Source organism: Falco cherrug, chromosome 5 (genome assembly GCF_023634085.1).
Source record: "Falco cherrug isolate bFalChe1 chromosome 5, bFalChe1.pri, whole genome shotgun sequence".
Lineage (NCBI taxonomy): Eukaryota > Metazoa > Chordata > Aves > Falconiformes > Falconidae > Falco > Falco cherrug.
This window is the reverse complement of record NC_073701.1, coordinates 22,886,967-22,911,172: the sequence shown is the minus strand read 5'-3', so window position 1 is coordinate 22,911,172 and position 24,206 is coordinate 22,886,967. Positions and strand designations below refer to the sequence as shown.

General features: G+C 44.4%; 2 protein-coding genes across 2 annotated transcripts in view; both read left to right on the top strand.

Annotated features, from left to right (window-relative positions):
- The window catches only part of LOC102047184 (tubulin alpha-4 chain-like), a 121,769-nt gene that overhangs the window by 85,586 nt on the left and 11,977 nt on the right, over positions 1-24,206 (top strand). The window lies entirely within an intron of this gene.
- PEX26 (peroxisomal biogenesis factor 26) lies at positions 17,814-24,087 on the top strand. Its single transcript, XM_055712843.1, has 5 exons — positions 17,814-18,108; positions 18,770-18,910; positions 19,288-19,601; positions 20,306-20,452; positions 21,211-24,087. Exons 1-5 carry the CDS (start codon positions 17,948-17,950, stop codon positions 21,312-21,314), a joined length of 867 nt encoding a protein of 288 aa, XP_055568818.1. The 5' UTR covers positions 17,814-17,947; the 3' UTR covers positions 21,315-24,087.

The window sequence follows — 24,206 nt, the reverse complement described above, 5'->3', positions numbered from 1 at the left end:
AGCAGAACTATCTGCTAATATTTGAGTGATGCAGGAATGCAAAAAGGGAAGAACAGTTATTTATGGTGTCCTAAGGAATTGTAAGGAAGAGTAATGGGATAAACTTGGATGAAAAGAAGTTGTATCTGACTCCAGAAACATCCTCTATCATCAAAATATTTTCAAGTTTGGTCCAACAGTCCAAAAAAGCAAAGGCTACTCTGCTTGTGTTAGACCGGACAAAGCAGAACACAGGACTGGTCTCAGGATGGAAAAATGAACAAATAATTCATTTCTGATTTCTGTTTTTCTTCTGTTGTAGCCCAGCCTCTCATGCCAACACTCACACAGGCACAGCTTTATACTATTTACACACTGAAGGGAGTGTATTCTGCTGTTATTGTGCGGAGAACTTACACATGTGACTCCCATTACCACAAACAGAAGCTATGTTCATAAATTGCCCTCGTGTGCCTGGATGGAGCAGACCTGTCCCTATTTGCCTTTCCAGCTGGTTTGCAAACAGTGCCTTTCCAAAGTCGAGGCTGTAAGATTTTCAGACCTCGTGAGAAAGAACATAGCTCATCTCCTCTGAATTGAGAGAGCCATCCATGCTCCAAGGATCATTTGCCTGCCTAAATTCATGCCAGCAACAGAGCACAAGTACAGTCACAGCCTAATAGTCTTAATGAGATTACAGCTATAGATGCCCTAGTGCTGCCGTCTGGCCAAGGAACAGAACAAGCACCAAATTCATCTGGATAAAAAAAATCTCCTTGGCTTTCATGTGAGCGGGCTGCAGGCTGATCGAGATTTCAGATCTATGGTGTACAAGATCCCTTTGATTGCGTTTTCCTTATAATTTTTTTGCAGTGCATTATTATTTTTTGCAAAGCAGCATATTCTTCTCATAGATCTCTAGATTTAATTAATATTTCTCAGGTAAGAATTTAAAACTGATGATCATACTGCTCTGTAGCACAATTACATTTATAGATGCCTATTGTTAGCCATGCTAGATTGTTCTCACCCATGGCTTTTGTATTTTTGACTGCTGTGTCTATATGCTTAGCTGTGATATCCATGTACTATGGTGGAGTATGGTGGATCTTTGCCAATATAATAATTCTTTTTATCAGCAGCTTATCTGATGCATCTGTTTGGCTCACTGGAATGCAATTGCTTGTAACTGTATCCCACATAGAGCAAATAGTCTTTCTGCACCTGTTCCAAGCAGCATCTGGTTTACTTACTGCTTAAATTCTTAATCTCAACAAAACCAAATAAGTTACCCTGTATAACAAAGGATGGAATCATGAAGTAAATTAAAAAGCTGATCTTTAGATAGCACCGTATCAGCTGGCTAGAGTACAAAACCTGGTGTCAATGCATTAAGGTACGGATTGTGCAGTGCTCACTGCAAACTGCAGATTTCATCGAGCTGCTAATGGGTAAGTCTGCAGCTCCTGCAAGAAGGACTTCATGCCTAGAAAAAAAAATCCAGTAGTAGCGCATTCATGGATTTTGCATGAAGCCTATTTGGAAGAGCTTGCACAAAAGAAAATTCCTCCCCTTAGAAACAAGAAACACCAGAATTTCATAGTGAATAACAAACAATAATATTTTCAGCAGAAGGTATGAGAGGTCAGCTGGGTCAGTACTCACAGAGCAAGGCTGCATAAGTGACCTTCTTCTTGCACAAGTCAGCTCCTCCCCGACAAGTACCCATAGTTCGCCCACCTCTGCCAGGGCAGGCATCTAAATTAGAGCTCTCTCGCCACTCATCGTGCCCTGCCTCCACACAGGTTTCTCTTTGGAAAGCTCACACAAACAATTTTCTATTTCCTAGGCCTGCAATATAAAACCAAAGTAAAAAAGAAATGGGACCTCAGATGCAAATCTCCTTCTCTAAGTCTTTCCCAGAGCATCTCGCAGGGTCTCAGGGAGGCTGTGTGATGATGGGTCTGGCTGCCAATTCGTCACTGTTGCCATGGTAACGGAGCAGTGGTCCCCTGTGGCTTGGTAAGGGAGCAGCAATGGAAGCACCAAATGTATGTATTGCCTTCTCCTTTGAGGATTCCTCTGACCTGGGTAATCCCCATTTCTTTAAAAAAAGGTTGTTTTATACAGCAGGTACTTCCCTCACCCCCCATCCTCACCCCCTCTGCTTTGGTTACTCCACTCACAGAGCTCTACAGCATCTCTAAGTCTTGTTTGTATGGTGTAGGAAAGCTGGCATAACCCCGAGAGAGCCACTCACTTCCTCTGGGAAATACAGTGCCATTTGAAAACAGGAAAAAAGAAATGTTGTTCTGGTAAACATCTCAACATCAGCACACGCTCACCAGTGTTTGAAGTGCTAGGATGGAGCAATATAATTTTGTCTCTGAGCAGGTGAATGAGCAGTTGAGTCGGTAATAGGGTATTTTTCTGCCAAGTGTTTCTCTGCCAACACAAGAGAGTGCAAGTGCATCCATGAGGCCCTATTACAGCTACGGGGAAGCTCAGGGCAGGCAGAGTTCCTTTGTTCCTGTCCCCTCAACTGAAAAGTCTTGGCATTATCCTGAGCCTTAATATTGCTCTTTCCTACTTGCTTAACGTATTTTCATTATAACATAAGCCTAGATATTAGTAATGTTAGGCAGGACAGACCACAGCAGCAGAGACCTACGCTGGGACTCTGGGCTGTAGTTAGAGAAGCAGCCAGGACTGCAGAAGCAGGCGTTATTTTGCTGGACAATGAACAATTGAGGCTTGTTTTGGAAAGCAAATCCTTGGATAATTAAATAATACCACTTGTTTACGAGACAGACTATTTATCTCATCTTCTTAATAAAATGTTGCTAATGGTTCTTTGTTGCTTTCCTTATTATTCTCTCTTCATGCCAAGTGCTTCTTTTAAGGTAATGCATTTCCTCTCTCAGGATGCCAGTAACAAACACAGCTCTGTGTGCACGTAGGTGGTATGGACAAAAGCAAACAGAAGTAAAACCCACATGTTTGCTTTCGTAACTAACTTTCCTATCCCCACTTTCAACTCAGGTTGTCTGAGCTTTCTCTGACAGTGGCTCATCACAACTTGCTAGATACAGACAGGCCTCCAGATGCCCAAATCCAAATATTAAAGATCCCATCATGACAGGGGGTTAAGTACCTTTTTGCCCCACCATAATCTGAAGCAGCAGAGATGGGACAAGCTCAGAACAGCAGCATCAGCCAGAAGGGTTAAAAAGACTTGAACCAGATTCAAAAAGCTGTGAGTGGGCTAAAAAAATCTCAGATGTTAAAAACAATAACAATTCAAGTCTTTTTACTTGTCTTTGCTTCTGCCTTCAAACTGAGTTTTCTGGGTTTTATCCAAACACTACAAGGATTATAATTTAATTTGGTTAGAAAAAAATTTCCGTTTCTCCTATATTTACGTGATTCTAAAACATGGGACTTGGAGAACGTCACCAAATGCAATGATGGCCATGCCAATGCCACTAGACTCGGAAGAAGTATCTGTGCAAAGTAGGTAAGCCCATCTAGGCCCAGTCTCAGGAAGTCTGGACCCTTCACATTAAACATGCAGGACTTCAACAGCATCCCCCCCACCTCCTTGCATGGTGGCTTAGTGGCTTGTTCAAAATTAGTTATGAGTACACCCAGACTTACAAATATCTGTTTCCACATGGATATGAGACTACTAAACATATGAACACATGTTATAAAAAGTCTCATTATCACAGACATTTTATGGCTGCTTCTTCAGTAATCGTAAATGAGAATGCAATAAGATCAGAAATTGAGCTGCACACTTAACTTTACACAGTGAGAATGCTGGCTGGTGCATGTAATTATATATATCTGTATTGTTGGCACCGCATGCCCCGACTTTTTTACCCTTAGCTTAGTGGGAAAGACTTGGTGCCTCTGGGTGTGATAGCATGAAGCCATTCAAAATGAAGCTGTCCCCTAAAGAAAACGATTCTGAGAAGGAATAATGCTGGGCTAGCAGGCAGTATGGAAGCAGCAGAGGAACATAGCGGAGAGGAGGTGGCTGGGCTCAGCCTGCAGCACTGAGAAGCCTTTTCCATCTGCAGCTTTATCTTCCCGTCGTCAGAGCACTAGGTAGAGCTCTTTAATGGGATCACAAGGGCTGCTGTACATTACTTATGGAACAGGGTATAAAAATGACAGCAGCTAATAAGAACCAATTTCTAATCAGTCGCCTCATCAGGCTAATTTCACAAACAGAAGGTCTGAGAGGCTAAATGGCTGGAAACAACATTCTGGCTGCTGGATCCAGGCCAGTACAGAAAGAGTGCATCTCTGCGCCTGGACGCTTCAGTCTCAACCACAAACAAAAAGAGAACTACCCTAAATGTACATCCACAGGAGGACATAGATTTCGTAAACTGAGGTGGAAAGCTAAAGCCACAGCACATTCATTCTTCCTAACAATTAAGAGGCAACAGGAGTGGGAACATGAATGTTCCTTTGTCCATAAATGTCCAGACCACATTCCTGTTTGTGAAGTTCCCTTGCAGAAAGGAAGGCTTTGTCTGGAGGGCACAGCTAAGGCAAGAAAGCTTTAAAAAACACCCCAAACTTGCTGGACCAGGGTGAAAACACACCTTTAATTGAGGAATTAGTTCAGAGGAGGTGTTCATGCATCAGAAGGAGGAGGCTGGCTGATGCAAAAGGTAGAAACTGGACAGAGATGTGTGTGTGGTCCAAGAGCAGGATAAAGGCTGGGAGTGTGTGTTTGTGCGTGTAGGAAGGGGGTGGACTGTTTGTAGTGGGAGTGCAGTTCATGCATGTGAATTATAGATGTTAAAGCTGAAAAAGAGCTTGTTGGCCTTTTCATTTTTCCTTCTTTTAGCCACCGAAGATTTGAAAAGTTGAATCTTCTACTCATTGCGCCAAAGGATCTAATGTAGTATATCTACTTCCATATCTTCAGTCACCAATTAGATAATTCTGACAAAAAATACATGACAAGATTGGTTCTTTCAAACATTTAGGTTCATCTTTGCTCTTAGTATCACTCTCCAGGTTTTTGTAAATCTGATCTATAATTAGTCTTGTTAGGAATTAACTATGCTGTTTTTCTATTTTAAAAAGATGGGCCCATGTTTGTTCAGTTTTTGCTTCAAATTCTCTGGTGCACAGCTGGTAAAATTAACTCACAGTTTTCAAGGCTATTAGAAAGTTATTACCACACTAAAATACGTTCTGTGCTAAATTATTTTGATATGCTAGGTTTTTTCACTGTATTTCCACACCTGATATTCATGGAGATCCTTGCTCCTGCTTGTCTATACTCCTATTAGCTGCTGCTTTGGTCATGCATGTAATTGATGGGTTTCTGGAAAGCTCAGCTACTTAGCAATTTTATAACTGCATTATAAATAATTCAATCAACTGTTCTTCCCCACATCTACTTCTCATTTATTAATGGACTTTCTTTCTAGGCAGTATTTTCTCATCTCTCATCACCATCCAATATATATACTTGGGGGAGGAATGTAATTAGTTTTGTGGTCCTTCTGCCAAATCTTCCACTGACTTCAGTCAGAGATTTGCCTGAAGAATGCGTGATTATAGCCTGTAGGAGTTGGTTCTGTTTCTGTACACCAGGAAGAGACTGAAGTGGGTGCACACAGGTGGGCAATGGAGTCCCATGGCATTTTAAGAGAAGCGTGAAAACATGGGTTTATATGTATGAGGAGAGGGAGGTGAAGGACATGGGTGAGACCAGGCAAGGTGAAAGAGGATTCTGCTATACAAGAGCAGAGCAAACTGAAAATTTTATATGACTAACTCACATTAAACTCTGGTTGGTTGAGGTTTTTTGTTTTAAACTTTTCAAATAACAGAAGAATGGATTTTGTCTTTAGCCCCTTTTCTGTCATCAAACAGCTGCGCAAATATTTTAGCATGTGATTATGGAAGCACAACACTGAAAACTTCTGAATTGTGCCAAGAGAAAAGTACAGGAAAACAAAAGGCAAAAGCCTAGGGTAAATCTAGCTGCCAGGATCTTCTGTCCTCAGGGGAACTAGACAGAGGAAAAGGGACAGAACAAAGGGAGAAGTCTGATAGCTTTCACTGCTTAACGTGACAGTATCCCAGGTCAGAAGGAAACACAGACTTTTGTAGTCTTTTTGAAGGAGGGTAGCAAAGGTATCAGAGCAATTAGTAGTCTATCAAATCACGTCTTTCTTGAAGGTTGTTGGCTTTATCTGCAGCACCAACTGCTTGTATTGTGCCTGCCTAAGATACCGAGTTCTCAGATTGCAGGTAAATTGAAAATCTGACTTACACAGTGCAGGAAGTCAGCCTTTTAATTTAGGAAATCAGAGCTATATGTTTGGTCTGTGGCTATACCAGCCTGGCATGAAAAAGGTCATCTTCCAGCAGCTTCAGGGGTTCATCAGCAAACCAGTGATTCAGGCCAGCTGACTAAAAATGCATCTCTTCACAACTTCTCTCAGGAGTTTATGCCACATAAGTGTGGGCAGCAGGTGATAATGCAAACCTAAATATGCCACAGTGAAGAATCAAGTTGCACTGATTCTTTGCCAAAGAATCCTGTCTTCTTACTGCAGCGGAATGAATTAACCCATAAAAAAATTAGCTTTCACTTGCAGCATTCTCAGTGTCTTTTTGCCACACTCATTCAGTGATTCCTCTACATGAAATGACAGAACAGCTTTGTCTTTCCCTCCTGCTTAAGTTAAAGCAATAGGTCATGTCATAACCCTACCCTATCTCCCAGCCTGTCCTGCTGGTGAGAAGTCAAAGGAAAAGATTTCTTCCTGAAGCTGGTCATCATTCTGTGCCCTGAAACACAGAGCTGGTGATACTTCTTATTTTTGTTAGGCCCATGCATGCAGCACTGCCGAAGGTACTCAAAGAAACAAGAAACCTTTGGCTGTGCTGCATGTAATCTCCCATCCCAGGGAATTAAGCAAGTGGTTATTAAAACTGCAATAACACCCACACTGTGAGCACATTTAAACCCTAAAGGAAGAAATTCTTCCTTCCATCAAAGACAGCAAAATCATTTAATGATTTCAGGAAGACTTCATACTCCAAACTTCCTCTAATCATTTTCATTCCACTTTGATTTAATTACCTGAATGATTAATTAAGGTTTATAAGCTAATGTTTTGCACAGTGCTTTGAATAAGTAAAGCACTGTATAAATCCTTGGCATGAATTGTTTATTAGGCTACTATCTATTTCACTGTTGCTCTCTCGACTCTTCCTATTCCTTTTCATATTCGCTTTCATAGGTAGTGGCCAGTGCTACCATGGCTGTTATTTCTAGCCCAAGTTAGGTGGTCAGCAACACCATACCCTTGTGGCTGTTTCAAGAATATACAGCTTTTCTGGCATCATCACATGCATTTTCATGGAACCCGAGTCTGCAGCAAAGACCTTGTGCCCTGTTAGCCACTTAACATCATTTTTACCTCAACACCAGGCTCAGTCTCCAGTCTTGCTGCACCCACCCCCTGCCCACATCTCCCACAGTGAGAACAGAGGGAGGCTCCCCTCGCTCAGCACGACAGCAGAAACCAAGGATGGTTGCAGCTCCTCCCAAAGGAAGATCAATTTCCCAACCAAGTCTTGGAAATAGCTGAAATCCTGTCCTTCCTTTAGGAAGCCTAACCAGGGCTCTCTTGATGCCACAGAGGCTGAACACAGACTACAGCACTGTCATAATTAACGTGGCCTCCAAGGCCAAAGAGGAGGCTTGTCTGTGACAGAAATCCCACCCACCTCGTAGCTTCTCCACAGGCTTATATGACTGAGCAGGCAGTTTACAACTAGATGTACGAGCACTGATTTTGCCTGTCTCAGGTTGTGGTTGTTTTGAGAGATCAGAGATGTGACTCTAAAAACCAAGACATATCCCTCCAGTTGAATCAGTGGGCTCCACAGTTATTGTCTCTGCGGATCCTGTGAGGTAAATATACAAAGTACTGGGTTTGCTTTGTTTTTCTTTAACTGTCAGCCATACAAATTATGCTTTATAATTGAGAGTCAAGTCAAGTTCTTTCCTTCTTACTCACAAGTAACATTCACCAGGCCAAAACAGGCCACAGGGTTGCCAAAAATATAACTCTTTGGAACTCGGTAAACAGTTTTGTTGATACGGCTGAAAACGGAGCAGAATCATTTTCTCTTAGCGCATTGGCTCTTCAGAGGTAACGACAGCTCATTTCTTTGAGTCACTGAACTCAGCAGACCCAACTGTGAGTGCAACCCAGGCAGGCTGAGCTGGTAAATCTCATGATCCTTCTCTCATGTTCCAGTTTACTTTAACTCCTTCTAGGGTCTCCGAAGCAAAACTGAAGCATGCTCAGACACTGAAGCAACAAAGGACAAGTCCAGAAATAAAGTCCCAGCGATGCTCCTTTCTTCCTTGCCTAGGTCACTGCTAGACAAGCATAGGACTTCCTAAGTAGAAATGCCCATGCGGAGAAGGGAAGTACCCTATTCATTCTGCCCTCACAATCCCCTTTCCTTCTGTATCCTGGTGTTGCAAGCGGCTATGGGCATGGGTTTGGAGGGACTAGGAAGCCCTTCTTTCTTTTAATCCTTCTTGTCTTGGCTCTTATTAACTCTAGAAGAAAACTGCTAACAGCATCAGTTGCCATGCAGGGCCGCCATGCAAAACATCTGTTGCAAGTTGTCCAGGTAAGTTCCACAATGATGTCCAGGGGTTTGCCCAGCACAACGGCCAGACACAGTCCCCAGTGCCGAGAAAGGATGCGATCTGCAGTAAGCCAGCAACTGAAGAGCAAGGAGCCAGAGAAAAAAATGGAGGAAGAAAAGCAAAGGGAAGCAAATGGACAGCGCAGAAAAGAAACATACACAAAATACAAGAGAAATCAGAGCCACTTCATATGGTTTATCTAATTTGTGACTAGCATCTCTAAATACCAGGAGAGCTAGTTAAAGCACCAGAAAGGTGGGTTACTTGTCCTGAGACGTGTATGCACGTACAGACATGGAGGCATTACACAGGCAGTATGGAGAATTCAAATATAGGAGTCTGTATGTGCATGTTACATGGTATGCAGCACCAGCAGCTCTGAGAGTAGAAAACCGTGCATCAGGCCTTGCATTATAACATGATAAGCTTAAAAACCTTAGGATTTTAGTCTTTAAAGAAAAAAAAAAAAAAAAAAAAACAAAACAGGACTGTGAGCACTTTTTTTGCTAAAATCACAAAAGTGACAGAAAAAGGTGAGGATCAACAGAAGTGGTTGCTATAGTTTGTCTGCCACCCATTAGTACCTGTGCCGGAGAAGGTACACAAACCTGCCAGTGCATTCTCTGCCACGGCAGAAGGTACTGCTTTATCTAAAGAAAACTGCAAATGCAGATTTGCTCTAACTGTCCTGACTGACAGCTTTCTCTGATGGGTATAAACAGCAAATGATAAATTTGGAACAAATTGCACCGAAAGGCTGATGAGATGTTGCCTGAGTGCCCAATACAGGATGTAACGAACAGCCCTGTGGAGAAGATTGGGTAGAAGGAAGAAAGACTTTTGACTTTTTTCCACCAAATCAAGGAGGAAACTATATACTGGCCTTCCTCCTCTTCAGCTACAGCCACTCTGCCAGAGCAGGGGGATTGGTTTCTGTGGCTCATTAACCCAGGCTACTGCTGTTTAATGGAGATCAATGTATCATTTAATAGGGAGAGGCTTTTCAGCTCTGTGAGATTTTATCTGCTGATGGCTACCATGATATTTATAGACATATCCATCAGCATAACAGCAGGAAGCAATTCTCTAGGGGTCAAACTGGGTGGATACCCTCCATTTAAACTCCATTATGGATGCAGCTTTCTGTATAGATTAACCACTTAACTCACTGAATCCCGAACATCATCAGCTATTGTTCCCAAGAACTGATGATCTCTACGGCTTAGCTGTGGGATGGTTGACTTGTTTTCAGCCTCAATTATCTTTTCAAAGAATAAGGCCCTTTGTTAACCTCTAACTTGCTGAGCAATGTGTAGGAAGCCTATTAAGTACTTCACAGTCCTCTTTTAACCCTATGATTCAGGCAGTTCTAGAGATTTAGTCCCATGATTGTCCTATTTCTGACCAGTCTGAATCTTCAACTGTCACATGAATAGCAAGACCAGAGAACCAGCTTTGGTCAGAACAAGCTTAAGAAAATAAACAACAGTGGCTTGGAAGATCAAGGCAGAAACTATGTGCATATTATGCAAAGTGTTTTAATGCTTTCAGCCTAACTTTTGGTAATGATTTACAGAGCATGCTTCTCTGCTAATACTATTTTAAGAGTCAGCTCCTTTGGGGATTTAGCATGCTTTATTCTACTTCCTAAAATTATCCAAGTATCTTTCTAGTATTGAATTTCTCCTGGTGAACACACCTTTTGGAATGAGACAGTCTTGCAAGCGGAGCTCAGAATAGACCTATTGTTCCACCAGCTCACAGCGCATAGGGAATGTTCACTGCTGCTTAATTTGACACAGAAAGAGGGATGCTGAGTCCTGGCATGGACAAGTGTTCTTGAATACAGATAACAAATTTGAGTGATTTAAAGGTTTTGTTTCTAATCGACAGAGCTATCATCAGTCATGTCTGTCCATCCATTCTCCCTTTCAAACTTACCATCATCCCTCTGTTTCTCTTAACCTTCCCTCATGTGACCTCAGTGACCTCCACCCTCATGACCTAATTGTATTCCTAGTGCCAGCCTGACACACCAGCATGCAGCTCTCATCTTCCTCTGTCTACTACCCTTCTAGTGCTTCCTCACAAATACACTTAGTAAGAAACACGAGGGCCAATGCTATCTATCTCTGAGTGCAAAAGTTAAGTTCCCAGTCTCCGGCAGAACCCTATTTTCCATCCTTGAAGGTCTGGTAAAAGTTCATACCTGAATCTCCTTCCCATCACTTTACTCTTGAGTAATTTTGCTAGTGTGTAACAGCTGCAGTGTACTCTTGCTCCTTTGCCTTGCACGAGTCTATTTTTTTTCATCCAGATATCTCAGAACACTCCATAAATACAACTTCAATTACAAAACTAATAAGCCTTCTGTCAGGTAGGAAAGACAATGACATTATCATCTCTGCTGTATGAAAAGAGAAGATGATGTTCAAAGGGAGAAAAAAATTTTATAGGAGAAAATGTCAATAAACTCTACATCCAGGATGACTTGAGATAATTTTAATGCTTGACATGTGCCTATCTGGGAAAGTTTTAGTTTTTAGCAAAATTGGGACACTTGTGCAAGTCCATTAACTAGTCAAATTGTTTAAAAAAATGACAAAATTATATAGCTCTTTAATCGTCTTAGAAACACCTGGAGCAGCTTAAGTAAAAGTCATCAGCAGTGACCACCACCAATGGCACTAATAGACCTTCAACACCCTGACCAACCTTACCTGGGACTCTCATCCTGTACATTCTGCCTGGTGCTTCTGGAGGGGGGTCGGGGGGCACTGTTTAAGCCCCATCCTGGGCACCCAGGCCTGTCCTGAGCTACATTGTAACTGTGCAGGTCTGCAACCTTGTCTCTGTTTCCTGGGCGGATGCTGGACCTAGTCCTGCCTCCTGCTGCTCCTGGCTGGACTGCTGGGATGGACCCTGAACCTAATGCATCACCTTGCCTTGTCTGATGCAGTTAATAAAACCTGTTGGCAGCGCCTGGCACTGCTCAGTCTGCTCAGGTCCTCCAGGTGTGACCCTGCCCTTGTCGGGGAGGATGCTGCCCCTGCCTGCCCTGGGCTCACCCTTGGCCTACGACTTTTCCCCTGCTCTTTCTGCTCCCCAACACTCTCATCCCCACTGCCAGGTCATTTTCCTACTGGAAATGATGGAAAAGACTTCATGAGCACTTCAGTGCAAAGCCAACAAGCCAACTTGGTCCAACCCCTTCTCAGTGGTGGTTTAAAAGCAGCCACTGGCTTCGCAGCAAAGTGGCTGCCAAGCTGTAACACCAGCCGTTGCGTTACTGCTCTCCAGATGAGCCAGTGTTGATCCGGGGTGAAAGTAAGTCACTGTGGGAATGCCATGCTGAATTGCCCTGGTTATATCTGCTGAACAATGACTGCAGTGGGAGACGGGAGAGTTACAGCTTAAAGTTCTTTGATAAACCTTTGATAAATTAAAAATACTTAAAATACAACTTCCCTGATCTACAATAGCTTTCCAAGAGACATTAATTACAGTTTATTAGCTTTTCCGTAATGTTTCAAGCAAGTTCTTTCAGGCTGTCTACACTGAGTCATTTTTTGGAAATAAAACATTTTGGAACTAACCCTAAATGAGAAATTATTTCAGATTTGGTAATACAGACTGGGTTTTCAACTTCATCTGTGAGCAGGCATCTGGAATGAAAACACGTCTAGAAAATTTTGGCCTCCCTGTTCAGCCTGCCCAGGCTTAGGCTGCTCTTAAAGCTGAAAACTTCACCGAGAGACAAGGGTTAGACTTCTCATGGGCTGCCCTTCCCCCAGTGCCAGGAAGTAAACATGTATGTCTAAGGCTACATAAACTAATTAGACATCTAATCCTACCTTTGCCTGCATCTGGTATTGCCGAGAAAGACGAGAAGGAGCAGCAAGTAAGGGAGGAACAGAGGGAAAGAGAACATCAGCTTGTTGGAGAAATGGGGGGACACACTGCTCAAGACATTAATTTTACACAAACTGTAAGCATACCTCTCAAACCAGTAAGACCCTAAAATAGTACACAGATCTTCAAAAGGAGGGGAGAAATCCACCCCAAAAGAGAGGTGCAGCACTTTCATTGACTACCTAAAAATGTTCAGAGGCAAACTAATAAAAAAAGCAATAGCTTCTTAATTACTGTATCAAGTTTGCGAGCAAAATGACAAGCAAGAGAGTCCTGCCTGCCAGTCCACCTGCCAGAGGGCCACAAGGGGGTATGCTTACCATGAAACACAAGCCACAAAGGTTACATCAGCGAACAACCCCTTCCCAGCAGGTCTTCTCCCAAGGCTCAGGCGCTGCAACCACATAACTCGGCGGCACTCCTGGCTTTCCTAAAACAGCCTCTCACCACAGCTTTTGAGAGCATTGCAAGACCTGGCTAGATAAGAGCCAGCACCAGCAGTCTGAGATGCGAAAGAATTTAACTTCTGTGGTATTTTCTGCAGTTTCCAACTCAAGATGTAGAACACGCATCACCTATTTGTAGCGATAATTAACAGGAGATCGCAGTAAACGTGCATTCAAAATGAGGGACAGATGTCAGACAAACACTGAAAAAAGTAGTATTGAGAAGTTAGGAAGCTAGGTTAAAAATGAAAAGAAACATTTTCTCAAATCACCTCATTTGTCTTATGGTACAAATACTTCCAGGATTCATGCTGTCAAGCACTTGTCCCAACTATGAGAGCACAAGGTTTCGTTTTGAAAAAGAGGAAAGGTGGAGATTAATGGATGACAACTGATTTTGGCAGGTGGGGCTCTGAGAAGAGGTATTAACCATCAGAAGGGCTTGCGACTCTAACGCAGTGAGCAAAGAGATGCTGTGCTAGGCAAACAGGATTTAATTGACCTTCAGTGATGACAGGCTTTAGTATTTTCTCACAGATAATAACTGGTTGCAGAAAAGAAGATGCCTTAAGCCTTTAACCAAATTGGTCACCTTAAAGCTATGAAATGCCCCACCCAGCACTAATTATTACTATTATAACAGTAACAATGAAATAAAAAATAACAGATGTTATTCTTTGACTGCTGCCTTGCCAAGGCTGGTATTTTGTTTGACATGGAGCAAAGAAAGAGGCTTAAAAAACTCCAAATCACCCTTTGTTTTGGAAAGCTTTTGCCATTATCTGAGTAAAACTCAAGTTTGGACGAGTTGTGAAAACAACTCTGTGTTTCCAGTTTCCCAATTTCCAGAATTTACACTTTACACAGTGTTTGTGCATCTGTGATGAAGGTTAAAACAGGGATTTGCTCACATTTTTATGTTATGTGATACCCGCCAGTTGGACTGTGGCTGTGACTACCCCTGTAGTTGTCTTTTCTGCCTTCTACCATCCTTGCCTCTTGTTTATATGGGTTTTTGTGTGGCCAGAATAAGAGGTGACTGCTTTTAAATATGGTAACTAGGAACATCAGCAGGTGGTCTCAGAATCAGGTGTCACCTCCTACTAGTTCTATTTTTGAAACAACAAAATAGGTTTGATTCTGTGCCATGATGCTTGGTAAGATAAGAAAGCGGAGCATCACCATTGCCCATCTGTTCAATGCACAGCCGGAAAGCGTTCACCTTCACCCGATCGAGGGCTCTGACAACCAGCTGCCAGAAGCTAGGGGAGCCCTGAATCTGGGCTAATTGAAAGGATCTGCAGCCAGCTATCTTCCTATTTAATAGGGATGTACTGTTGATGGAAATTACAAGCAAATTACAGATTCCAGCATGTCATGGTCTCACCAGACCCAAACAACGGCACATGGTGATAAGGACAGAGTGCTGCATGCTGGGACCTGCAGTCTCCATAGACCTCATTGCTTTATTAAAGAGTTGCTGATAAGCTATGATGTACTACAAAGCTCCACATCTTTCCTAGAAACTGTCCTTTCCTCAGCTGTGTTTATAATGGCTTTTATAATTTCCAGTTTTTCTGTTTGTTTTTATATGGATGTAAGAGGGTTTCTTTCTCTTCAAATCAAATCATAGGGCCTCATTGTTTCTATCTCAAAGTCTCTCTAATGCTGCTAATCTCATACTAACAGCCTACTGACACAGAAGAGACCACAGAAAAGTCTGTTTGCCAGTGACCGTGTGCTGGTCAGATCTGGATTAATCCTTGAGGCGATTTACCTCAGGAGGCCTTGTTGCAGGTGCCTGTAATTCTTAACTCTCCTCGAACTGCCTGGCAAGAGAGGGAGGAGAGGAACCTGTGAATCCACAGCTGATGCAGACACAAACAAGGCCCCTCTGAAATTCACTTTTCTATACAAAATCAGGATGTCTGTAGGAAAAAAATCCTTTCTTTCAGATAGAAGGTGAGGAGCATCAAGATCCCAACACAGCACACAAAATGCACTGTGATGCTGCCTCTTACTACCTGTCACTGACAGCAAGTTTGCTTGACTTTAGCTTTTCTGGTTGTTAGGAATTGTTATGCAGGAGCATGGGCAAATATGCCAGTTTCGTCCAGTGTTTCCATAACAGCGTAGCCCTGCTGTGTAAGCTAATTCAGGTACAAGAGTGACTATTTCAGCTTAAAACATAGTTTAAGCTGTTCACATTTAAGGAAAGATGGAAAACCAGCATCATTCTTATTTGGCAATGAGTGTCCATGTGACGGTTTGGTTCACCACCCCAAGCGGCTTCAGGCTTCTCTCCAGGGCTGGACTGCACCTCCTACATTCACAGCACTGTGCCATGCCATGCCGACTGTGCTGCTTCATGACCCTACATAGTAGGAGGAGGGTGCTGGGATGATGGATCAGGCTGACCAGCTGCGCCTGACATCACTTGGCAGAAGAGAGTCCACAAGCTGCATCTGAGCTGCACAAGGAATATGCCCAACTGCCGGAGAGAGAAACGGAGGCAGGAGCTGATGCTGCCCATAATCAGGTCAAACTCTGAGGCTTTGCATGTGTCCAAGTTCAGACCTAGAGCATCTGTCATCTCCACTAAGATGATTCTATTTTGGAATTATTTAATTTTGCATGCTAACGAGTTGCCAGTAAAATAGGTAATTGTTCCTGGCCTGAAGTTAAACAATCCTGTTACTGAGTGACTATTATTCGCAGGTCAGAGAGCTGCAAGAGGTTTAGTCTTCAAGGCACCACACTGTCCCCTCCAGGAAGAGAGGTGAAGTACAAAAACATTCTACCATGCCTTGCAAAGAAATTAATTTTACCTATATTTATTGTTATTACAAGGCTGCTCGTTCCACCTTGGCTTTTTAAACAACCACATTGCAACTCATACAGATCTTCTGTTTGGAGCAGCTCCTACCTCTCCCTGACCCTTCCCTGCCTCTAACATAACTGCACAAGTGTTGCCCTCACAGATCCTTCCATAGGTCGTTATTAATAAGGAGCATCTGCAGGGAAACAGGATCTGACTCACTCTGCAGCGCAGCTGCTCCTGCTGCTCACTTCCCCACCTGAAACAACAGTCCCATTTCAAAAGTCATCTCCATCACCGCAGCATGCAATTGCAACACCACCAATGCAATAGTGTGCCCTGCTAAGGGACAGAGTATTCTTGGCTGCTGCCCACGAAAAAAAAATCTTGAAAAATATCCTTGTGTATCGCAAACTTACCTTGGTTTTGATGCTGTCTCACTCCCTTTCTGAGTCTCAGTGTGGAGTATCCAGCCAGTGTGAGTCTTTTTCAAAATTGATTCCTTACCCATATTTGGGAATTTGTGCAGGGCACTAGCTGGTACAAAGCATGTTCTTCCCACAGTGCACTTTGGGACTTGTAGTTCCCAAAAAGGAATGTTGTTTTCCAAATTCTAAGTGCCAAGCAACCGAAACAGAAGACTGAAACGCCTTTACCTCCACCTTTGTTCAGCTGCAGGGCCCTTCCCTTTGCAAAGTTTCTGTGCTGTAGATTTGCCTTAACCAGCCTGAATCCTCTGCGGTTAATGGCAGAGCGTGCAAACCCCTTGGGTGCACCACAGCAGCCTACTCCTGCGGCCACCGTGCAGAGTACCACCATCGGGGAAGAGCTACTCAAAAACCAGAGAGTTCTGATCAAGTTTTTGCTTGTGCTCTCCACGCTTTCTTCCCTGCTTCCAACACTGAAATGTCATAGAAACTCCCCTTTAACAGCTGTGTTTCACTGCTGAACACGTTCTGCAATAGCCTATTTTGTTTTTTTTTTTTTTAAATTAAATAATCGTAGTAGGGGGTCAGCATTACGAAATAAATAAGTCCTGCCTCTCCTGTAGAGATTAATTTTTGAAGAGGGTTTACACTGACTGCTATAATTATCTTGTAACCAAGACTCCCTATTGTTTTTCAGTAACAACTGAAGAAGAATGTGAATCGTTGCCTGCAGGGTACTGATGGAGACGCTGTTACTACGCTCCAACTCCGGCTCCTTTAACAGCGCAACGTGTTTAACGCCGCGGGGTGACAGCAGGGCCCGGCGGGCGCGGGGTGACGGCGGGGCCCGGCGGGCGGGGCGGTCAGGGCAGGAGGCGCAGGGCCTCGCCGGCCGGGCTGCGCTGCCCCTCTGCTGCCCCTGCCAGCCGCCTCCCCCGCTTGCCAGGCCGCGGCGGGGACAGCTGCGGGGCGGCAGCCGTGCCGCCGGACTCCGAAGCGGCCGCTCCCGGGGCCCGTGGCTCGGCAGCGACGCGCCTGGGGCCGGCCTGGCGCCGGCGGCCGCCGCGGGGCTCTGCCCCGCCTGCTGACGGGGGCAGCCGAGGCGGCGGGCGTTGGCTCGGCCGTTTCCCCTTGGCAGCCGCATGAGTGGGAAACCGATGGGGTTTGGGCAGAGACCGGCACCGACCCCTGTCCCGGCACAGCTGAAGTCGTCGCGACCCCACAGCCGGCGGCCACAGCCTCTCGGAGGGCCACCGAGACCGCACTTATAACGACTAATCCCCGCAGGGTCGGCTCTGCCACCGCCCCGGGAAGCCAGCGCACCGAGAAGCCGCCGCTCCTTCCCGCGCCTCACGCCGGCAGGCGTCGCCGCCGCTCCCTCACGCCACCGCCAAGACTACGTGTCCCGCCGGCCTGCGGGGCGGGGAGAAGATGTCCGCCGGGGCGGCCCTTCCGCTGCCGGGGGGCGGCGGGGTAGGGGCTCCCTCACGGCCTTCCGGGGCCGGGGAAGGCCGTGCTGCTGCGGGAGGGGAGCCGAGCCCCGCGGGGGGCGGTGGTGGCGCTGGAGCCGCAGCCGGGCGGGCGGCGGGCGGTGGGGCGCGGGGAGGGCGGCGGCACTGTCAGCCCTCCCGGCAGCCCGCCCGCCGCCATGAGGAGCGAGTCTGTGGCCTGGCCCCCGGCCTCGGCCCAGGCGGCCTCGCTGCTGGAGGAGGCGGCGGACCTGCTGGTGCTGCACCGGGACTTCGCCGCCGCCGTGGAGAGGTGTGAGGCGGGCTGCGACAGCCTGGGCCCCGGGACCGGCCCCGAGAGGTGCGAGCGGCCGCCGGGCGTGCGGAGCGGGGCCGGGGCGGCGCTGGGAAGCGGCTGGGGGTCGCACCCGCGTCGGGCTGGCGTCTGAGCGCAGGCGCTGGCTGCCCTGCTTGTGCTTTGTTTTTTTTGGTTTTGTTTGTTTGGTTTTTTTAATATAGAGGGCCTTTGGGGTTTAACAAACGGTTTGGTTGTGTTTTTTTGGCGGAGTTAGGGACCTCTTAGGTTCGAATGTAAGTATTATCTGTATGAATGGCAGTAGCACCGATGGTCCTTGTTGTGGCTTTGGTTAGTTTTTTCTTAATTATATAAATTAATGGCGGGCAGTGCGTGTTGGTAAAAAGCAAGTTAGTAACTGTCCAGAACCTGGCTTGGCTTTGGCTGCCGTTTGATAACGGCCTGGCCACATCGGCAGGTTTTGAATGAAGGAACGGGCATGTTTGAGGGAAGTGCGGTGTGCCTGGGAGCCTTCCCCCTGTCCCAGAGACACAGGTGCGGGGCACCTTCTCGGGGGGTTGAATTTGCCTTTTTATCGGGGGTGAGGAGAGGGAAAGCGGGGGAAGCAGCTGCTGGAGCACTGCAGAGTACCCAGGCTATATTGAAGAGGACGCAAGGGGAAATGTGGTTGTAAGATGCACTGATTTAGGTGTTTCTTCATTACCAGTTCTGCAGAAGTGAAGTGCTCCCTTTGTGTTGTGGGGATCCAGGCGCTGGCTGAGATGAACCGGTGGAGAGAAGTTCTGTCTTGGGTCCTACAGTATTACCACGTCCCTGAACATCTACCTCCAAAAGTCCTGGAGCTCTGGTGAGTTTCTCTCTGTGACTGTCACATACACACAGGGCTTGCATTAGGTTTAATAGCAGGCCAGACTTGAATATTGTGTGATGTTTTCCTTTTGTGTGGTGTGAGTGAGGATGAAAGTGGATCCTGGGACAGGACTGTTCTTGACTTGTGTATGTTGGAGCATGCCTGCAGATTGTTTCATGGTGATAAAATACAAAAAGGGTGATACTGAGAAAGTAACATAAGTGGCTACACCTACTGTCTGCCTTGGAAATCTCTGTGCTTCAGGTGTGGACCCTGATACGTGTCTTCATGATAGCTGCTTGTGTGTAGTAACTGTCAGCAATCTCAACTTTCACAGAGTTAGTGTTTTCTAATATTTCTTTCTTGGTTTTCAGTATCCTGTTGTACAGCAAAGTGAAAGAACCCCAGGTGATGCTAGAGGCTGGCGGTAGCTGGCTCAGAGACCGAACCAATAAGAGCCTCCCCGAGTACGGTTCATTGCTGGAGCTCTATCTGTTGCATGTGTTGCTTCCGCTTGGTCGCTTTGAGGGGGCAGAAGAGCTTGTACGTGGATGTGATGTTTTTGACAGAGACCAGCAGCTAGCATTTCTCGGGGCCATTTGTGAAAGCCGATGTCAGTGGACTCAACGGGAGGAGATGCACTTGGCTGCTGAAGAGCAGCAAGATGCAGCAACAGAAACTGTTTTGGGTAGGCTTTCCCTCTGATGTTTGTGCTCCAGGTTGGTCCCTTACTAACAAAGGGCAGCAAGTATTAACTATATATTAAGAATATTGTTGTTACAAACCAGCCACAAGGAAGTCCTGTTGTGTTATCACAGCAGGAAATGGAAGACTTAGTGATCCATTTGCTGACAATTACGAAATTTATTTAGTTTCTGCTGATGTCAAGAAATGAGAATAATTTTCCAGGTTCAGAAGCACTTCAGAATAAATGTGGTTTTGTTTTTTTGGTTTTTCTTAAGGTATAAAAGGGAAACTAAAAATACTTAGCAGTCCTTTAAGGGTACAGTTTGTTGGTTCTGTGTCCTTTCTGCTTAATCTCCATTTACAGCCAAGCCTGCGTAGAACAATCTATTTCAAGCATTTAAAGTACTGCTTCCCCTCCAGAACCATAAATCACTTGACATCAACTCCCAGGAGACAAGCTGGCGCTACTGTGGTATAAGATCACATTATACTAAAGTAGATGCCTAAAAAAAAGGTTTAATGAATTTATTACAATATTGTACTGTTTCTGTTCCCTATTATAAAAAACCCCGACTCTCATGCAATCAGACTAAGAACAGTATTACTTCAGTATCTTAGTTTCTTATTATCTGTATCTATGTGATTCCTTTTTTTCTTTTTTTGACTTTACTTTCCCCTGGCAGCCTTTCTGTTCTTGTATTGTAGGTGCTCTGTCCCAAAAGCTTTTGAACATGTTGACATTGCTACGTAGAGCGCTGCGGTCCATGTCAAGCCACTTCTATTTACTTCCTTACAAAAAGGTTCTCTTGGCTACTTTTCTGCTGTACCTGGTGGTGGTGAGATTAGACCCAGGTACAGTATTGATATTTCCAATTTTTTTAATTCCATTATGATTACAGAGAAGAAAATACTTGCTTTTAATTGATTTGGCCTGTGTGAATGTCTCTTCTTTGGGAGACACCAATCGGATGACTAGCATCTTACTATTAGGCTTGTTTCAAATGCGTCCAGTTTCAATCCATGTAGAAAAATGTAGCTTTACAAAAGCCAGTTTTCTGAAAAGTTATTCCGTTCTTAGCTCTTTCCAATAGACAAAGTACAGACTGTGAGAGGCAGGCTGAGCTGCCCTAGACTCGGGTTCAGCCTCAGTCAACTTGAGGTGCTAGAACGTGAATGTCTCCTGGAAGAGTGATTGCCTAAAAGGCTGTTCTGTCAGGAGAGCGGAAAGTTGCCCAGGGCAGCAATGTAGTTGCACAATTGCTCTGCTTATGCTGGGGTGTCAGTAGTGATGGCTGCTCCTGTCGCTGAAGAATGGGCTGGTTCCGTGAGGTAGTGGTAGCAGCTGGGACATGGAGGGGATGGGTGTTTCCCCTTCTGCTGGGTGCTCCATAGCTATTCTGCAAATAGTTTTTTGGAAAGCACGGAAGGTCATTTGCTAGGGATGGGAGCGGTGCCCTGAGTGAAGGTCCAAGTGCTGAACCAAAGAAAGAAGACAGACAAGTAGGTTTCAACTAACTCTAGTTGGGATTAGTTCTTTCTTAATATGCTTAGTGTATCTTAGTTTTACCTTTCATAATGAAAGGCTCTTCTCTTTTTGTTTTGTTCTGCAGCTTCTCCCACATCACTGCCATTCATTTACAAACTGGTCCAGCTCTTCCGACAAGCTTGGGCAGCTGTATTTTCTCCAATCCATAGGCCTCCAATTCAGGACTAAGTGTCACAGAATACATTTTTCTCTGCTGCTGTAAAATTGTCAGCTTGTCTTGAGGATGTTAACAGGCTTTTCAAGGATGGTTGAAATCAATGTCCTAATTGAGATGACCACCTGTGAACTCCTGTGTGGTAATACCTTCATTTCTTCAGACAGGGAATGGTTTCGTATGAGTTTTGAAACCACACAGAGTATTCCTACACTTTGCTTGGCTCTACAGCACCATTCTGTCCAACACCAGAGTAAACCAATCCTTCCATAATCTATAGCTGAATAAGAATCCTCCTTTTCAAACACTTTGCTTTGGATATAGCCGTTGAGTGAGGGTTGTGTAGCCAGTTATGAACTATGGAAGAAGGTTCCATCCTTGCAAATGCTGGGCAGTTCTCTGAACAAGTGAAAGTGTTCCTGGAGGCATGACTGTAAAAGACAACAGAGTACCGATAATTAGTGGAATATTCTGTTTTCCCTGAAGACATCTGAAAAGCTCAGTTCCTGTGGCATAGGGTTTAGAACAAGCATGTGGAACTAAAACACGGGAAGGTGAAGCCTATTCCACTTTGAAGGCTGTGGTTTCTCTTGTGACTGATGCCTCCTTATACAGGCATTCCTGATTTTAGTCATATTTAAGCCAGAAAGCCAAGGTGGTTGGCCACAAAGACTATTGTGCTGCACCTACTCTTCTTATATGCAAATTACAGCACTTTGTGCTTGTCTGATGCATAGTAATTCTTTGAAGCCTGTGGTGGTAAGGAAATAGATAAATTTTTTTAAACTAGATTCTGTATTATTGTCCAGTTGAACAGCTGAAGTTGTTGCATTGTTTTCCTCTTTCCCTACCTCTTGCTTTGTTCACGTAGATGTCAAAAAGTCTCTATATATCTAGAATTGTCCCCCCTGCCCCAGTATCTAAAGTCCTGGGTTACATGGAGCCATCTAGCAATGCTTATTGTTCAGGACCAAAGTTAGTTAATAGGTAGAAAGAGATACTCTTCTGAGATCCCAAAACTTTCCCCAGATCTGTGGCAAGAAAATTAATATCTTTGCTAAAGAACTGTCACCAGACTGACTCCATTTCCAACGACCAGGGGCAAAAATTGGAGGTTTGGGGTAGTACATTAATTTCTTCTACATCTATCCACCTATCATCAGTTGACAAAGAGTAAATTCCAAAGGAGAGAGCCCTGACCTACTTAAATACTGCTTTCACTGGAGCAAACTGCTGGGTGCTGGAAAGGACAAGTTAAAGGCAAGGAGCCTTTGTGGCAAACAAGTAGCCCAGCATCTGTGCCAAAAGGATGCAGGCTGACTGACGTTGGCCCAAACTACAAAATGGTGAACAAAGTAGCATTTGGTGGGTAAATTCTATCCAACACACCAAACCTGTGAAAAGTAGCCAGTGTAGATGCCAGTGTGATGTCTTGAACAGTAGTCCCCTTCAGGTCTGTAGCAGTAGTCATACACTGATATGGTGGCTATTTCTGTTTTTTTCACACAGGTAGCAGCCTGCCTGTGCCTTCAAACTGTGTTGCTTTGCTGTCTACCAGGACACTTCGAAAACAGCCTGCATCTTCACTGTTAAAAATAATTCTGTGTCTATTTCTTCTGAAATTATCCCAATAGAGAAACACTCCCAGTATTAGTGTCAGATAAACCGGAGCAGGTCATTCATGAGTGCAGTAATGACCTTGCCTGGTTGTCTCAAGAGTAAAAACCAAAACAATCCTGTATCCTTTCCCAAGTTTTTGTCTCTGCTAGGACTTTGCCCCAGGAGAAGTAACACATAATGCTTTTATTTAAAAGTTACTTCTTACATACTCTGCGCACATAGGGAAGGGGTGCTCTCGATATTCTTGTAATCCAACTACAAGTGTAGTTGCAACTCTGCAACCAACAGTTGATGGAAACCAGGTAGAATAAAACACAGGAGCTCTGTCTGGAGTTGAGCTCTTTCAAAAAATTACTAAGTTGTGTTTACTGGCCCCCTGCTTTGCAAGGCCTCACTTTAAGATCTTTGTAAGCCAGTTAATGACATAGCAAAATTCAGCGACGTCAGGCCAAATTCTCACCAAATTGACTGTTTAGGCAACAACCATTTTTTGTTCTAGTTTTCTATTCCCATTTTTTTGTTAGGTGGCAGAGATGCAATTTTGGAGGTTGGGACCAGTGGTCTGAGCCAGCCATACATTGTGTTTAGAATGCTGTATGTCATGGTCATTCATTTACCAGGACTTTGACATTCAATTTGATTTTAAGTGTAGGTTGGTAACCTCCACTTTTTTTGAGTACTACTGATTTAGCATTTGTATTGTATTTAATACATCATGAGAGGGCAAGAAGGCAGAAACAAGCTGTCAGGTCTTTTTGCAATTAATACTGAAACTGCAGTATTTAATATTTACAATAAAGTCACTGCTGATTTACCGCTCTGTAGAGTTGCTTATTTGTGCTGTGATTAAGTGTAAGAGAACTTTTGCATTTAAAGTATTGATACTCCAGTTTTCAAATAATTTCCGGAAATGTTTCACTGTATGTCTTCATTGTACAGGCATATTTAAAAGAAGTAGAGGACTTAGTGTGAATCTGACGAGATCTAATCAACTGATTATGTTGGTAGGGTATAGGTCTGCATTTTCTTAGGAGTTCAGGGAGTGGTAATTACTTTCTGTGAAAGATCCAGCTTTTTTTGTTTTGTTTTTTAGATATGTGTCTCTGTGTACCTTGGGATGACCAAAACCAGTAATGCCAAGAATAAAGTACTTGCTGTTTATCTTTAGCTGTGTTTTTTCTCTGCACTCTCATTATATCATTGAGGGAAAAGACATAGTCATGGGGACTGTACTGTTTAAGCCCTGTTGGAGAGAATGTGCATGTATGCTGTGTGTATGTGAACTC